A 17,925-nucleotide genomic window follows, 5' to 3' on the forward strand; every position below is an offset into this window, starting at 1 on the left:
GGTCTGAAAATGGCATCAGAGGTTGTTTTGTGGGCTCGTGACATTTATCTCAAAGGCTAGATTTTCACTCCAAACATTTCAGTCTATTAATGCATTGGAATCATTCATAAACTTGTTTATATTCTTTCACACATTTCTTTCATGATGCATAATTGTTTGATTGAGGAAGACTTGACTGCTTTCTCCCCTACGCCCCTCAATAAGGCAAGCTATATTCATTTTCATTTCAATGGAAGAAATTGGTGTAAAGGGATATATGACAGAAAAGTTTAAGGAAAAGTGATGAGGTGGAAGTTGGCAAAAAACTCTTTGTAAAATAATATGTTTCTACAGCCAGGCCTAGTTGCATATGTGACCTTGATCTATTAATTTATTTTAGTTGTGATGATCCAGAAGTGGAGGATTATGGGAACAAATGGAGCATGAGTGCTATGCTTAGGTATCTGAAACAAGAAGGCAGAGATACAACTGGTGAGTACCAGGCCGTATTTCTTTTTGACTTCCCTTCTCTGTATAACTTTACCGTTGTCTCATCAGCAGTTAGTCTTTAATTTCAATACTGTTGCTGAGACATTGATGGGATCACCGTTTTTGGTCTCAGTTTTTCCTGTCCTTTATGAGATGGGGAAAAGGCTTTCTGTGATCCCGGAATCTCTTTTCTTGCTTCTGGTTTGAAAAGCACAACTTTCGCCTTTAATATTCAGTGAACTGATCCTTTGTAAATGTTGAACTGCTAACGAAAATATACTTTCAGTTTTTATTTTTATTTTTAAAATATATTTATTGATCTTAGAGGAGGGGAGAGAGAGAAACATCAATGATGAGAGAATCATTGATCGGCTGCCTCCTGCACACCGCCCCCCACTGGGGATTGATACTGCAACCCGGGCATGTGCCCGCACTTGGAATCAAACCCTGACCTCCTGGTTCATGTGTCTGTGCTCAACCACTGAGCCACACCAGTGCGGCTACTTGCTGTCTGCTTTTTAAATAACGAGTTTTCTCCATATTGGCCTTGAATTCAAAATTTTCTAAGTTAATCTCTCTTATACATGTTGCTAAATTGGAGAATGGACTATGTGAAGTTTGAGTGTGGGGCTTGGAATCAAAATGGACACCATTGCTGAGCCTTGAGCAGAATGGGAACTGTGCCACAAGGCCTATCTCAGTCCACACAGGGAAGGTGATAGAGGAGTGAGAAGGGGAGGAAGGCTCCTTCTCCATTCTGTGTCTGTCTGTGGTCATAGGCAGCCATCTTTTTGACTGTGTTCCTCTGTTCACAGATATGCCTTCTCCTGGAGCATCCGTTCACAAGATTGCCATACAGAGACTTTTTGAATGAGCACACATGCTTTTATATTAGACTAGAGGCACGGTGCATGGCCTTCATGCGCAGGTGGGGGGTGTGGCCTGCAGGAATCAGCCCATCATGGGAGCACCGCTCACCCCGGTCAGCCTAGCGACTGTGGACCGCCCTCTGAGTGGCTGCTCCTGCTGTGGGAGCGCACTGACCACCAGGGGGCAGCTCTTGTGTTGAGTATCTGCCCCCTGGTAGTCAGGGCGAGAAATAGTGACTGGTCAAGTGGTCGTTCTGGTTGTTCCACTGTTTGGTCGCTGGGCTTTTATTATATATGATTGTGTTCTGGAATCGATTCTTTCTAATCCATGCATTGTGGTGTCCCTCCTCCCCCTCCTCCTCCTCCTCCTCCTCCTCCCTCTCCTCCTCCTCCTCCTCCTCCTTCTTTTTTTTTGTAGCGTTGATGGCCCATGTAGAAGACCTGATCATTAAGACTGTAATCTCTGCTGAGCTAGCTATTGCTACAGCCTGTAAAACCTTTGTTCCTCATCGCAGCAGTTGTTTTGGTAAGGAGACTCAAGAAGCTTAAAGTGTTTTATGAAAAGGGGCTTGGGAAGTTGGGCTGGGATCCTGGGGTAGAAAGTGATTCTGCAGGAGTAAGGTATGTAGTGGATTTTTATTCCTTTCTAAATTCACGTGAAGATCCTACTAAGAGGCCAGCGGTGAGCTTAGTTGGCGGTCCCCTGAGAATGAACTAGCTTTCTGTGTGGGAAGCAGGGATTGGAACTAAAGTATGAGTCTCTTTGTCAGAGTGCAATCAGAAAAAGTCTGCAACGGACTGTACAGGAATCCAGCTCTAACAAATATATTCCAGAGCTCTTTGGCAGCCAGACTGGGAGCTGTTCCAAGAAGCTCTGGCTGGTACCAGTGTGTGCTTTCTCCTATTTTCCAATGACTCCTCCTTTTCGTTTTAGTCTTTTCTCTAGCGGGTTCCTCCCCTACCCCTCTCCTTCTTTACTCTCTTCCTCTTTCTCCTCTCCTCCTCTTCTCTGCCACGTCTAACTCCCTGATTGCACAGAGAAGGAGAGAGACACACTTACTAGGTCAGGAAGCCTGTTGCCAACTGACCCACTAGCGGTGCTGTAGCATTTGTTTTCTGCGTGGATGTGAACTTGTAGTGATTCCCAGTAAAGTCACATAGGCTTTCAGCAGGTGTTAGGCTTTGTTAGTAAAACGCACTAGGCCAGGGGTGGGCAAACTTTTTGACTCGAGGGCCACCAGAGGGCTGGAACAAAAGCATGGATGGAGTGTTTGTGTGAACTAATATAAATTCAAAGTAAACATCATTACATAAAAGGGTACGGTCTCTTTTTTTTGTTTTTTCAGTTTTATTCATTTCAAACGGGCCGGATCTGGCCTGCGGGCCGTAGTTTGCCCACGGCTGCACTAGGCTCATAGATGGGGGATAATGAAAGCAATGCAGTGGTAAGTCATGGCTTGCGTAGGAGGCAGGGTAACAGAAAAGTAAAGACCTTCAGGTGTAGAGCCTGCGAGACATAGGCTGAGACCCATTTACCCCCCTTACTAATGTTCTGATTTTCAGAAAATTGCACCAATTCTGGTTCCTCAACTAGGAAACAGCAGTGATGATGCACTGCCTCCTCAGAGTACCAGGAAGAGCAAGTGAGACGGTGCATGCGGAGCGCATGGCACATGCCTGGCCTTTAATGTGACGCAATAAACAGCTTTTTTGTTATATTTATAGCTAGCCATTATAAGTCTTAATCTCTTTAATGGATTATCATCATAACCTGTACTGTAGGGGCACTGAACAAAGGAAAGTGTTGAGACTGAATAGAAGATGGTAGATAAGCCAGGACCTAAAATTATATAGGAAAAGAAGAGGTTGTGATACCTTTTTATTTTATTTATTTAATTACTTTTAAACCTGTTTTTTTTTTGTTGTTTTTTTTTTTTTTTTTTTTTTTTATTGATTTCAAAGAGAGGACAGGAGAGGGAGGGAGAGATAGAAACATCAGTGATGAGAGAGAATCATTGATCGGCTGCCTCCTGCATGCCCCCACTGGGGAAGGAGCCCGCAACCCAGGCATGTGCCCTGACTGGTAATTGAACCCTGAGCTTCTGGTTCATAGGTCGACACTCAACCATTGAGCCAAGCCGGCTGGGCTGAGTGCAGATATGTTCATGTCTTCTAAAACCCATAAATGGCTCCTTAGGTTTCAGTCGTCAACACAAACTTGATATAACTTCAAGCTTCTGAGGATCTGACCCCAGCTGGCTTTTCTAGAATTCTGTTTCCCTTCTTATACCGTGTAATGTGACTGTACCACTGAGCACCCCGAGCCTGTGCCTCTGTGTAAGGTCTGCTCTCCAGCTCGGAAACTCCCATCTGCCTTGCACATTCCTCTTTAGGTCCTAAGACTCACCTCGACCTTGCTCTTCTAGGAATCCTAGTCTAACAAAGTGCCCTGTGTGTCTCCTCTTTCATGTTCTGTACGTGTTCCATTATCTTTCTTTCCTATTGTATTGTGGAGTTTTGTTCACACGTCCACCTCTCTGGTAGTCTCTGAGCTTGCCTTTGTGAATTCTCAGTAGTCACTGTGGAAAAGAAACCTTGCCCTGTCTCCCTGCCCCTCTCACCCTCTTTCTGCCAGACCAAACCTCTCACCATCTCCCTGGGCCTCTAGGTCCTTTGCTAACCCTTTGCCTTTGCACCTGCTTCATCCTGTGTCTGAAATACCTAGCAGATTATGACATCTTTCAAGACGAAGTCAAGTATCACTTCTTTGGAGAAGTTTTTCCTGAGTCTTCAGTCGAAGTTAACCTCCCCACCCCCAGCACTGTTCATAGTCTGCAGTGGTTCCTGCATGTTGCCCGGTACCCAGTCATGTGTCTGTCCCCCCACTGGACCGGAAGCTCTTTGAGGACGGCAGTAGTGTCCCCCTCTTTCTGCCCCTCCCATGCATAGCAGCATTTTGTGTTAGAGGATGTTTAAGAAATATTTGTTGAGTGACTGATTGGTACTTGTTTTCATTGCCTTTTGGTGGCCTGACAGTAGGCTTCATAATAAATCTGATTTGGTAAGGGCTTAGAGCTCTTAGAATTATTGTAAACTGTTTGAGGAGAGGGTGTGGGGACTGTAACTCCAACTTCAAAAACCTTACTAGACAAAAAAAATAAATAAAGGTTTCTTTTCCACATCTGCTTGGCTGTTATGTGAGGGTAAATTTCTTGGTGTAAAAAATCTTTGTTCTAGAATCATCACAAGCTTTTCTGAATGTTTCCTTTTCTATTTTGTTTTATTGCTTGATTGTCTTTTGGAAGCTTAAGACTTTCTTATACTTAATGGCAATCGAAGGTCTGATGTGAAGTAAGCAGCGACTTTCTCTGATTCGGTGAATACCCCCGAGGTCCGTGTCCTCACCCGTGGTCTCCTTCCCCCTCCCTACTTGTGTTCAGTTTTAATAAACTGAGTGCATCTGGAGTTTTTTAAGTTATTGACTGTGTTCTTGGCTTTTGTGGTTGTAATTCCACTTCCTGTCAGCCCTGGGATTCTGTGTGCTTCGTTAACCTCCCCCCATCAGACATGATTTTGTAAACGCGTGTATATTTGTGTGGATCTCTTTGCCTCCCACTGATTCCTAACCTCCCATGGGCTTTAAGTTACAAGGAATAAGCTGTTTTGTTTGTTTTTTCCTTTTTTTTTTTATTTGTTTTAAAGTAAACAGGAATTGAGAGTTTCCCAGAAGAATTTGGCTTGAACAGAGCATTGGTGCTTTTAGAGGAAGCCAATAGTCCAGTGATGGGGTTCACTATTTTTTTTTTTTTTTTTTTTGGTTGCTGTTTCTGCCTTTCCACATTATGAATCCTTGCCAGGAGCATTCCATTGCTATCTAAGTGTTTCTGTCCTATCATTTCTCTCTCACCCTACCTTCTGATGCCCAACTGTGCTTCCAGGTACCTTCAGTATTCCATTCATTTATTTACGTAGGCATTGAACTTTTTTTTCCTTTCACTTTATGCTCTGTGCAGGGCATAGATAAGAATCTTTTCCTTTCAAACCAAATTGTACATGGCATGTAACATACATATATATATATTAGAGGCCCAGTGCACAAATTCGTGCACCAGTGGGGTCCCTCGGCCTGGCCTGTGGGATCAGGCTGAAACCGGCTCTCTGACATCCCCCAAGGGGTCCCAGATTGTGAGAGGGCGCAGGCCAGGCTGAGGGACCCCACCAGTGCACAATCGGGGCCAGGGAGAGACAGAGGTTGGCCAGCTGGGGAGGGACTATGGGAGGGCCCCAGGGTGTGTCTGGCCCATCTCGCTCAGTCCTGATCGGCTGGACCCCAGCAGCAAGCTCACCTACCACTCAGAGCGTCTTCCCCCTGGTGGTCAGTGCACGTCATAGCGACTAGTCGACCGGTCGACTCTCTGCCCGTGGTGGTCAGTGTATGTCATAGTGAGCGGTTGAGTGGCCTTAACATATCATTAGCATATTACACTTTGATTGGTTGAACAGCCAACTGGACAACCGGACACTTAGCATATTAGGCTTTTGTTATATAGGGGATAGATATATATATATATGTATATATATATACATACACACACAGTGAGTGGCCAGATTATTATGACCACCAGATTATTAGTCAGTACTTCATCGGGCCACCTTTTGCCTTCGATCCTGCGGTGATTCTTCTTGGCATTGACTCCACGAGATGTTGAAAGGTGATGCAAGGAATCTGACACCATGCCTAATGAATAGCACTGTCCAGTTCTGTGAGATTTGATGGTTGTGGAACCAGCTGCCTGATGGCTCTTTTAACTTCGTCCCACAAATGCTCAATAGGATTGAGATCTGGTGATTGTGGGGGGCACCTAAGCAAGGTAAAGTCTCCCTCATGTTCTTGAAACCACTCCTGCACAATACGAGCACCGTGGCATGGCGCATTGTCTTGTTGGAAGAAGCCATCTCCATTGGGATACACCATCAACATGATAGGATGAACCTGATCAGCAACGATACTTAGGTATGTTGTGCTATTCAGACGTTGTTCCACACGAATTAAAGGGCCCAAATCATGCCAGGAAAACATGCCCCAAACTATAACACCCCCCACCAGCTTGAAGGGTTGTACTCATGCATGTGGGGTGCGTGCTTTCATGCTGTTTCCACCAAATTCTCACTCTGCCATCTGCATGATGCAACTGGAAACGTGATTCATCGGACCATATGACTTTTTTCCAATGCTCGACTGTCCAATCCTTGTGTTCCTGTGTGAATTGGAGACGTTTTATCTTGGTAACTGCAGACAGCAAAGGTGTTCGAACAGGCCTTCGGCTCCCATATCCCACACGATGCAGTGTACAGCTAATTTGCCTACAAACGTCAGGCAGTCATAATAATCTGGCCACTCAGCCCACGTTCGAAGGCTGTTAAATCGCGTTGTTTACCCATATCTTCAGAAAACAATCACTTCTACTATCGTGGTAAACAACCTGCTTCCCTATTTATAATGGTCTGGCCCTCTAGCAACTTCAGCATGAAATTATAACTAATTTGCCTACAAACGTCAGTTGGTCATTAATCTGGCCACTCAGTGTATATATACACACACATATATATATACATATATGTGTGTGTGTATACATATATATTTGCATTGTATTATTAGTATGTAAATATAGACTTAGGAACTTTCACAAACCATCCATTAGCCATTTAATGTTTTTTCATAGATGTGTACATCTGGAAAGGACCTCAGAGAACAACTAGAAAAGAAATTGAGATCCTGAGAAATTAAGACTCTTCAGGCTCTAGAGCTAGTGAGTGAAGAACTCAGATGAGAGAGACTCAGCTTAGAGAAAAGGGGTCAGAAGATGGGTTTTGGCAATTAAGTCATCTTGATCATAAGACTTGATTTATTGAACTTTATTGTTGTTGTTAATCCTCACACAAGGATAGTTTTCCATTGATTTTTTAGAGAGAGTGGAAGGGAGGGCAAGAGACACACAGAGAGAGAAACATCGATGTGAGAGACACATCAATTGGTTGTCCCCGTAGGCACTCCAACCCGGGCCAGGGATCGAGCCTACATCCAAGGAATGTGCCCTTGACTAGAATTGAACCCGTGACCCTTCAGTCTGCAGGCCAATGCTCTATCCACTGAGCCATATGGGCTATAGAACTTTCCCAGTAAAACAGATTTTTGACAATCTAATTTTTATTGCCTTCAAGATTGTGAAAATGTGGTACCATGTGAAATATGTGCTTAAACAGCAACCCTTTAAATATGCTTAGGAAATTGGCACCATGAGATGACTGGCTATGAGAACAGCTTTTTTGACCAGTTGGAGAAAAGCAGCCAAAAACAACAGGATGTTAGCTGCTCTTTAAAGATGCTGCTGCTGACACTGATTTTATCTGTGTGTGAAGATGGCTGAAGTGACAGGCTATGACCCTGTTCCTCTCTAGCCTGGGATCATATGAACCCGCTGTCATGCCACTTGTGAAATTGATGAGACTGGCTTTGTTTAGGTCAGAGACTAGTGGTATCTTTGCTCTGGATAAATCAGGCTCAGGAAGTCTCTCTTTATTGAATGAATGCTGGTTTGACCTTTCATTGCTATTGTTCTAGACCAGTGGTTCTCAACCTTCTGGCCCTTCAAATACAGTTCCTCATGTTGTGACCCAACCACGAAATGATTTTCGTTGCTACTTCATAACTGTAATGTTGCTACTGTTATGAATCGTAATGTAAATATCTGATATGCAGGATGGTCTTAGGCGACCCCTGTGAAAGGGTCGTTCGACCGCCAAAGGGGTCGCGACCCACATGTTGAGAACCACTGCTCTACACCATTTCACAGAGTTAGCTGACATTCTTAAAGAGAGAAGGCCCATAAATATTTGTTAAAGGAATGGAAGCAGGCAATATACATTCTCCAACAATGTAAACTACTTGACCAATAGCAACAAAAAATAATGAAAGTCATCAAACAGTTCACTTTTCGAGACAGGCTTCTTGTCTGGTTCATCCCATGCTCTATTTAGATGGGAAGAGAAGTTTATTGTAGAGGGGACTTAATAGGAAGTACCTACTATTTGTAAGTACTCTTCATTGGTTATATTCTTTATTCCTCTTAACTATTACTCATGTTAATAGATAAGGAAAGAAGATTCAGAGAGGTTAAATAATCTGTCCTAGGGCCTAAATGGCAAAGCCAAATTTGAGAGGCAGGTCTCTGGCTCTTTCTCCACCCACACAAAGACAAGTTCTGATGTGTCCAGCCAATTCTGGCATGCCCCATATTCTGGATTCTCCTGCTCTCCTGTAACTAAATCTCAGGAGAAAGCATAGCATCCTTTCTAGTAGATCAGGCCTGAGAAAGGGCACTCTTTCTGCTCTAACCAACAATACCAAGTCCTAGCTACTCCTTCCAAACCTACCTTTACATATGGTAGCCAGACACCATGTTGATTTATTGGACTAGTTAACAAATTGGCTCTGGGCTTTTTCTTTTATTTAGTTCATTTTCCTGTGGACCTTGACCTGCTTTTTTCCAAATTCTCCTTCTGGACCCCAGATAAAGACTTCCTCCTTGGGTTTTCAAATCAAAACCAAAGCCAAGGTGAAAAGAATTTCCTTTCTACAATAGCATTTGCCTGACAGCGAGCCCTGGATAGTGTCAGCCCTCTCCACTGCCTCAGGGATTATAGCTTCAACTGGGACTTTATTTCTGGGGAGGGTTAGTAGATTGATTCCAAAATTAGTGGTGTGACATGTTTAGTAATCTTTTAGGCTTTGAATGTCTTATTATTCTCTCTATGAAATATTTTTTTACCTTCCCTCCCTAGGCCATCTTTTATCAAGTTTTTCCTTAATATGTCAAAATCCTAATAAGAATTTCTCTTATTTTCTTTATGGTTGGTGGTTTTATTGTGAATATTTCGTCTTGTGATTAGGGTTATTTGGGGGAGTACCTTCAAATTCTTTTGTCTTTTTCAAAAATTATACAATTTTTCACTTAAAATTTCTTTCTTTTCCCTTCTATTTTCTTTTCTCCCCCACCTCAGTATTTCTTGATTGCTTTCTATGTTCTTTTTTTTTTTTTTTTTTTAAATATATTTTATTGATTTTTTACAGAGAGGAAGAGAGAGAGATAGAGAGTTAGAAACATCGATGAGAGAGAAACATCGATCAGCTGCCTCCTGCACATCCCCCACTGGGGATGTGCCCACAACCCAGGTACATGCCCTTGACCGGAATCGAACCCGGGACCTTTCAGTCCGCAAGCCGATGCTCTATCCACTGAGCCAAACCGGTTTCGGCTTCTATGTTCTTTTTATGATGTAGGCTGCTGGATACGTAACGATGAATAAGACATGGGCCTTGAGTGGTAGGGAGGAGCAGGCATGAAGTGATAAATGACAATACAAGTAGTGGGTGACTCAAGTGCCCTTGGGATACACAAGACTTACCAGCTGTGCCTAGAGGAGCCAGGGAAAGTCATTCCTTGCAGAGGGAATATGACATGCAGAACAGTGTCATGAAACGATGTGCCATTGTGACTAGATGTGGCCTGCCTAGGATGGGGTGGCTGGAGGTGAAGTTATGGAAATAGGTTGGGGCCCAGCTGTAAAGGCCTGACATGCTTAAGTTCATCTGGTAGACAGCAGCCAGCCACTGGAGGTTTGTGAACAGGGGAGCAATAGGATCATTATTATTTTCTTTAACTTTTATCATGATTTGACCCAAAGCTTGGTATGATATAATTACAACACAGGGAAAACTGTTCAACATTACTGGAAGTGACTAGTTTAAAATCTTTCGGGAACCAACCTGACATCAGTGTGTATTGCTGACAATCACTGCCTGTCTTTATCTATTAGATTTATGTCTTAGAAAGGTAATTCTGATACCATGTAGAGAATGGACTACAATGGGGAGAGACTCGTGCTAGGGAAATCATTTCATAGGTAAGAGGTACGCAGTGGTAATATACGTATACTTACCATGTGACCCAAGAAACATGAAACCATATGTTCACATAAATACCTGTACATGAATGTTTATAGTAGCTTTATTCATAATCACCAAAGATTGGAAGCAACACAAATGTCCATCATCTGTTGAATGGATATATAAATTGTGGTATGTCCATAAAATGGAATACTACTTAATAATAAAAGGAAAGAACTATATGATTGATACATATAATAACATATATAGCTCTCAAAAGCACATGTGAAGTGAAAGAAAATAATTCTCAAAAAGCTAAATACAGTATGATTCCATTTATTTGACTTTGTGGGAAAAGGCAGAAATCAGATAAGTGGTTGCTGGTGGATAGGGAATGAGGATTGACTGCAAAGGGGCAGAAGGTCATATTTGTGGTAGAAATATTCTATATCTTGATTGTGGTGGCAGCTAAACAACTGTATACATTTGTCAAAACTCATCAAGCTGTACATTTTAAGTGTGAATTTCATTGTATGTAAACATGCCTCAATAAGCCTATCTTAAAATAAGAAACAATGGTAGATGGATGAACCTCACAAACATGCTAAATGAAAGAAGCCAGACTCAAAAGAGTACTAGTATATACTGCATGCTTCCATTTATGTGAAATTTTAGAATAAGCTAGACTAATCTATAGTGAAATAGGAATAGTGATTGGGGGCCCTGGCCGGTGTGGCTCAGATGGTTGGAACATTGTCCCATATACCAAAAGGTCCTGGGTTCGATTCCCAGTCAGGGCACATAGCTTGGTTGCAGGTTTGGTCCCCAGTTGGGGTGCATCTGAGAAGCAACCGATCCATGTTTTTCTCTCACATCAATGTTTTTTTCTCTCTTCCTCCTCTCTCCCTCTTCTTTCCTATCTCTAAAACTAGTAAACATATCCTTGGGGGAGGACTTAAAAAATAAAATAAAAAGAATAGTGATTGGGGGTGTGACAGAGGAAGCAGGGTGTTTACCAGGAAGGAACATGAGGGACCTTTCTGGGGTGATGGAAATGTTCTGTGTGGATGGATATGAGTGTATCGAATCATCAAGACTCATATCAAATTGTATACTTAAGGCCTGTCCATTTCATTTTATGTATATTATACCTTAAAAGAAAACATAGAAGGCTGGATTAAAGAAAAATAAAGAGAGATCTGGTAATATGTTGGATTTGGAGACTGATGGGTGGGGTTACCATTTTTCAAGATGGAGAATAATAGGAAGCCAAACAGGTTTTGGGGAAAGATAATGAATTATGTTTTGCCGAGTGTTGAGTATCTGTGGGATGTCCTAGTGAAGTTGTCAAAAGGCAGTTGGAATTATGGATTTGGTGTCCTTGAGACACATGACTAAAAATGTAGATTTGAATGTCATCATCATAATATGAATTGCAGCCATGAGAATACATGTGATCACCCAAGAAGAGAAGTAGAATTGAGAAGGAAAGCGCCCTGAGGAAACCACCCTGGCAAATCTACCAGTGATTAGCTGGGCAGGAGAGAAGGAATGAGAGAAGGAGAGGAAGGAGGAGGAGAACCAGCAGAGAGCAGTGTCCTGGAACCAAGGGAGAAGGAAGTTCCAATAAGCAAGGGATGGTCAACAGCTTCAGATGCTTGGGCTTCGCAGTAAGGCGGTCTTTGGTGATCATAGTGAGAACAGTCTGTTAGAGAGTGGGAGCAGAGCACATTCTTATGGGTTGGGGAGTGAATAGGCATGAAGAAAATTAGCTGCGTTACAGAAATAGGGAGGTGAGGATGCTAATGTAAAGTAAGAAGTGGAGCCAAGCTTTTCTTACCGTTCACTAGTATAATTTTCAAGTTTGTTTTGATTTGGCTGGGGGCTAAGGAAATATTTCTCACCAAGGAAAAAGTTCCTGTGGAAATGTTAAGGTGGTAGCAACAGTCTTTCAAAACTACTTGCTCTCCTGTCATGATGAAGGCAACACAGAGGAACAGAGAAAGTAGCTCAGAACTGGGAAAGCCCAGCTTGCCTGCACCCCTCAATGACAGGAACACTGGGAGATGTCATCCTGGAATCTGAAGTTTTGAAATTCTAGACACTGCAGCTAAAACACACAAAATTGAAAGGTGAGGAAGTTTAATATTCTCAGTACAACCTGCTTCTTACCTTTTAAAACCTTTAATGTCCACAGAAAAGACCAATCATAAGTTAAAAAGGTTATCAAGACTCTAGTAGCCTGTAAAGGACCTAAATTGTTATTTTTAAGCTGAGCCGATGATTTTAAGAGATAAGCCTGATACAAATGCTGTCTTTTCACCCCATTTCTTTACCCCAATTCCAGCTTCTTAGGTGAGCTGGGCTTTGCACCATGTTGTAATGCTATCAGGGATTTATCCCACTCTTTTTAAAAAATATGTTTTTATTGATTTCAGAGAGAGAGGAAGAGAGAGGGATAGAGAGATATAGTCATCAGTCGGCTGCCTCCTGCTGCTCCCTGCTGGGGATCAAGCCCCCAACCCTTGGGAATGTGCCCTGTTGGGGAATCGAACCATGACCACCTGGTTCACAGGTCAATGCTCAACCACTGAGCCACACCGATTGGCTAACTTATCCCACTCTTAAATGATAGTAGATCCAACCTGGGCCTGAATAAGATGTAGTTAGATTCAAAGCTGATTATGAGATTGTTATGAGATTGATGGATTTTATTCACCTGAGTAAAAATTAAGTTATCACCGTAAAGGATATTTTCTTCCTTTGGGTTATATGTTTTCCTTTCCAGAATATTGGTTCTCGGCCTTTCAAATGAAATTCTTGGAATTTGCCTCTTAATTTGGAATATAGTTAAGTGAATGTGTTGGCTATTTAATGTGAGGTGTTGAAATAGTGAGTCTCTATTCTGATTTCAATTTGTATTCATTTGTGATTGATTCTGCAAATCTCATCAATATATGGATCAATCATTATTCTCATCCTGTTCCTCATACTGTTATTATTGATAATATTACTACTTTATGAAACAGTTGAATCCTGTGCTTCAGCTTTTAAAATCTGAAGAGAACGTTATTTTTCTTGAATCAGACTCATATTTTATTCTCTCTTGCTTTTATGATACTAATATGGACTTGTAGATTTTGCAGTTAGGTTTTTCCTTTTATTATTTATTATTATTTTTTAAATTTTTTATTGTTAAAAGTATTTCATGAGTCTCCTTTTTCCCCCCATTGATCTCTCCCCAGCCGTCCCCACCCACCAGCACATGCCCTCCCTCCCCTCTCCCCCAGTCTGTGTCCATTGGTCATGCTCATATGCATGCATACAAGTCCTTTGGTTGATCTCTTATCCTCTCCCCTCCTCGCCTTCCCTCATAGGTTGGACAGTCTGTTTGATGCTTCAGTGACTCTGATTCTATTTTTGCTCATCAGTTTATGTTGTTCATTATATTCCACATATGAGTGATATTTATCTTTCTCTGACTGGCTTATTTCACTTAGCATAATGCTCTCTAGTTCCATCCATGCCGTTGCAAATGGTAAGAATTCCTTCTTTTTTACAGCAGCATAGTATTCCACTGTGTAGAGGTACCACAATTTTCTAATCCACTCATCTGCTGATGGGCACTTAGGCTGTTTCCAAATCTTAGCTATTGTAAATTGTGCTGCTGTGAACGTAGGGGTGCATATATCCTTTCTGGTTTCTTGGACTATAGTCCTAGAAGCGGGATTACTGGGTCAAATGAAAGTTCCATTTTTAGTTTTTTGAGGAAATACCATACTGTTTTCCACAGTGGCTACACCAGTTTGCATTCTCACCAGCAGTGTAGATTCTTAGTAGTAATAATAATGAGAATAAAGGTTGTCCACTGAGGTTATTACAAAGTTAGGCTCATCCCTGCATTCTGGGAGAAAAGGCTGCTCATGGTTCTTGCTCTGCTCTTTGCAACAATTGGGGAGTTAGGGGAGAGAATCAGTGACGAATCCAGAGCCATGGAAATGTGACTCCTGCTCCCTCAGGAGGTGCAGGGTGGCTGTCACGGTCCTGCTCTGCTGTCACTGGCTCCTTTCTCTTCTGTCTTTCATCCTTTCTGTGTTATTTTCTATCTTCAGAGGGAAATTGAAACCATAGAGAAGGGGAGAGAATAAATACATTTTACATTTAGGTGTCTTCTTGACTAGATTGCTAAAGCAAGATCGTGGTTTAAGAAAATGTGACGGAAGGATCCTAGAGAGAGGCCCTCAACAGACTTTTCTGTTTTCAGAGTGTGATGGGGAAGTGGTGGTAGACAACCTAGAACAAGCCCAAAGCAGCGTTGATATTGGATGCACTTGTGGCATTCCTCTTTCCAACTTTTTTTTTTTTTTAACCCATGACACAGCAGAATCATGCTGTTAACCTCTAGCATCAGGATGTCAACAGAGGAGATGGTAAAACTGGGTTTTCTTTTATAGCATTGTTTTCTTATTATCTCTAGAGCTTGATTAATTTCTGTTGAACTTGAAAGATTCTCCGCTTCTGCTTCCTCTTACTACTGATACTCAGCAAGTTTCTAGGCCTCTGATGGGAGTTGATTGGATTGAATCTTCCAGATCTTTGTTTGGTTGTGACATGGAAACTGATCTTGTGTATCATGTTGTTGTATTTCTAGAACTCTATGGCTTTGACGTGCTCATAGATTCTACTCTGAAGCCATGGTTGTTGGAAGTGAATCTCTCTCCTTCTTTGGCTTGGTAAGTAGTCTGTTCTATTTAATAGCAAAGGAGAACCCTCTAGTGAATAGCACTTAAACACAGTTTGTTTATTTTTTATTTTTTGTCATTTCTCTTGGCACTAGAAGATTTTTTTTCCCCCTAGTTACTAGATAGAGATGCCTAGAATTTCTAAATTTGGGAGATTTGTGGTATGTTGTCAAAGTCCATTTGGCAGCCATGGATCCCTATCCTACTAGTCAATTTGTGCTTTATGTTTACTGTCTTACTGGGCTTTTAAAGGATGCTTCTTGCATTCATTTTTACATTTTTATCCCCAGTTCTCTCTCTCTCTCTCTCTCTCTCTCTCTCTCTCTCTCTCTCTCTCTCTCTTTCTCTCAACTTTATAGGTGTTCTGCTAAGGCTAAAGAAATACATGTGGTATTGTATTTCCTTTATTATGAAGAGCTTATACAGACTCAAATCCACATAAATTATAAAGATACTTATAGAGCTGGGCCTAGGGTAGAGTAGATAACAGCTGGTCCTTTTGTCCTGGTATTCACCCAAGATTAAAGTTTAAACATTTCCAATAATTTTTAACCTGTCTATTATGCAGAAGAAGGTAAGAAACATTTTTTAATACTAGAGGAGATTCTGCTTATATCTGCAGCAAGAGCCAGAGTTTCTGTTCGGTATATGCTTCTCTAAACAGCTAGGGAATCCTGGAGATTCATTTCAGAGACCACCCAGCTCCTGCACTGTTGAGGATGAGCAATGTTGGCAAAATGCCAGGGAATCAAATGAAGATAGATAGACTACTTTGTGGAGTGGGAGTTTGGCTTAATCCCAGTAGTAAGGTGTGGAGCTAGATACTGCAGATGCTTCAGATGTGGTGCTACACTTCTGGCCAGTCAGCTGTTATCAGCTCGCCCAGCACATACGGTGTTAGAGGGACATCCTACAGTGTTAGAGGCCCCCGGAATGCGTGGGCTCACGGGGAAACGCCTCCGCAGCACAGCCAACATGGCAGGCACCGCCACACGGGGGCCTCCAGCTTTCAGTCTGTGCTGTTTCTGTTTCCACGTGGGCTCCTGCTGCATCATTTGGTCAGATTTTGGGATAATTTATATTTATTTTGCCCACATTTGCAAGCCTGCAAGCTTAAGAAGATTGACTTAGAACAGAAAATGATGCCTTAAAAAAAGTCCAGAGAGAGCCAAAGTTTCTTCTGTGGCATGCAAATGTGATTTGACTATTGCATCAGTAAAAAAATAATTTCATTGATGGGCACCTCATAGAAAAGTCTGAACCTCTAAAGTCCGCAGTGATAATGAAGCAGTATTCTTGACTTGAGCAAAATTTGAATTGCACAAGACCTTCTCGACTAAAAAGATTGCATGTCAAGGAATCAACGCCTTGGTGCTGGGCCTGCCTTACGGAGGATGAGTTTAACATCAAGCTTTTATTTCTAGTACTCTTGCCAGATTTCGTTTTCTTTTTCCACAGATTGGATGTGCTTTGTGTGTTGCTGCTCATCAACATTTGGAAGCTTTGCTATATTGGGGCCCGTTAGGGGCAGCTATTATGTTAACCTATGAAATTATCGATTGCTCTTTTCTTTCTCTTTTCTGTTAGTGATGCCCCTCTGGACCTAAAGATTAAAGCCAGTATGATTTCAGATATGTTCACTGTTGTAGGTGAGTAGTGGTGTTTTCTGAAATCGCACATAAAAGTTATCCAGAGCGTCCATTTTTTCAGGCTCCATAGGTGTTGCCAATTGGCAGTTCCTAAGCCATGCTGGATGTCTTGTACCAAAAAATTATATTTTCAGGGAAGTGTTTATGTGTTCTACTCCCCCTGGCTCCATCCTGTCCTGAGGTTGAACCACAACTAGGGCTGAGACCTAATTCCTGGGCACAGGAATTATGAGCTGAGGAAGAGAATCATGCAAAGGTCTGGAGAAAGAATATTTTTCTCTGAGCTGGGACAGTGAGACCCACTGAAGCGGCTTTGGTACGAAGGAGACTGGCTGTATTTCTGCTGGTGTCAACATGAGCTGCGGCAGCTATAACTGAAGTAGTTATAACGGAAGCAGTTCACAGCAAAAATCCCCTTTTGAGTAGATAAACCAAAACTTTGAAATGGAGATGGGCAGTCAGGTGGATATGTTGTTGTTTGTTGCTGTTTTTTTTTTTTTTTTAAGTATTCTAAAAAGACAGAAGAAAATATATTTGACATGAACTAGTACTTGGTGTACCAGCAAAAGCTGTAAAACTTAGGTACTCTGTTCTCCTTGGATGGGAATCTGCTTCCTTTTAGGATGCAAGTGAAATTAGTCCAAGCCTAATCTCGTAAGCCATGGAAAGGCTACAAAGCTCTTTTTTGTTGTTGATTTTTTAAGATGAATTTATTGGGGTGACATTGGTTAATAAAATCATGTAGGTTTCAGGTGTACAAGTCTATAATACCTCATCTGTATGTTGTATTGTGTGTTCACAACCCCAAGTCAAGTCTCCTTCCATCACCATTTATCCCCCTGCAAAGCTCATTTTGAAAGTTGCCAGTAGAACACCTTCAGCAGTTCCAGAAGTGTATCCTGCAACTGGACAAGACTCCTCACTTGTTTCCGGATTCTCCCGGTAAACACATTATTTTCCAGACACCATCCAGGAAGTCACTTTAAAATAATTTGTATTAACAACTGTGTGTTTTTAAATGATGGTTTGCACCTTCATGCTGAAGCTCATCCAAACTGCACACCTCTTTTCCATCCGTGTCACGTCTCAGCTCCCAGTGAGGAAGGTTGATGTAGCTGTGTATTTTCCGTTCTTGTTCTCTCCAGCTATGGTGGCTCAAAGTTCAAGCAGAATGTGTATGTGGGCGAGTCATGTCTAATCCTCTTGAGAACAGATCTCTGTAATGTTCTCATCATATTTTTTATGATGTG

The 17,925-nt window shown here is 42.0% G+C and overlaps 1 protein-coding gene across 12 annotated transcripts in view; it reads left to right on the forward strand.

Annotated features, from left to right (window-relative positions):
• TTLL5 (tubulin tyrosine ligase like 5) overlaps window positions 1–17,925 on the forward strand; it is a 268,899-nt gene that overhangs the window by 53,371 nt on the left and 197,603 nt on the right. For all 12 annotated transcript variants that reach the window (XM_036313636.1, XM_036313719.1, XM_036313619.1 and 9 more), the window contains 4 exons: window positions 380–471; window positions 1,756–1,863; window positions 14,936–15,017; window positions 16,614–16,675. In XM_036313636.1, coding sequence (XP_036169529.1) covers window positions 380–471; window positions 1,756–1,863; window positions 14,936–15,017; window positions 16,614–16,675 — 344 coding nt within the window. The remainder of the gene's footprint in view (window positions 1–379; window positions 472–1,755; window positions 1,864–14,935; window positions 15,018–16,613; window positions 16,676–17,925) is intronic.

This window comes from Myotis myotis, unplaced genomic scaffold (genome assembly GCF_014108235.1).
Source record: "Myotis myotis isolate mMyoMyo1 unplaced genomic scaffold, mMyoMyo1.p scaffold_m19_p_1, whole genome shotgun sequence".
Taxonomy (NCBI): Eukaryota; Metazoa; Chordata; class Mammalia; order Chiroptera; family Vespertilionidae; genus Myotis; species Myotis myotis.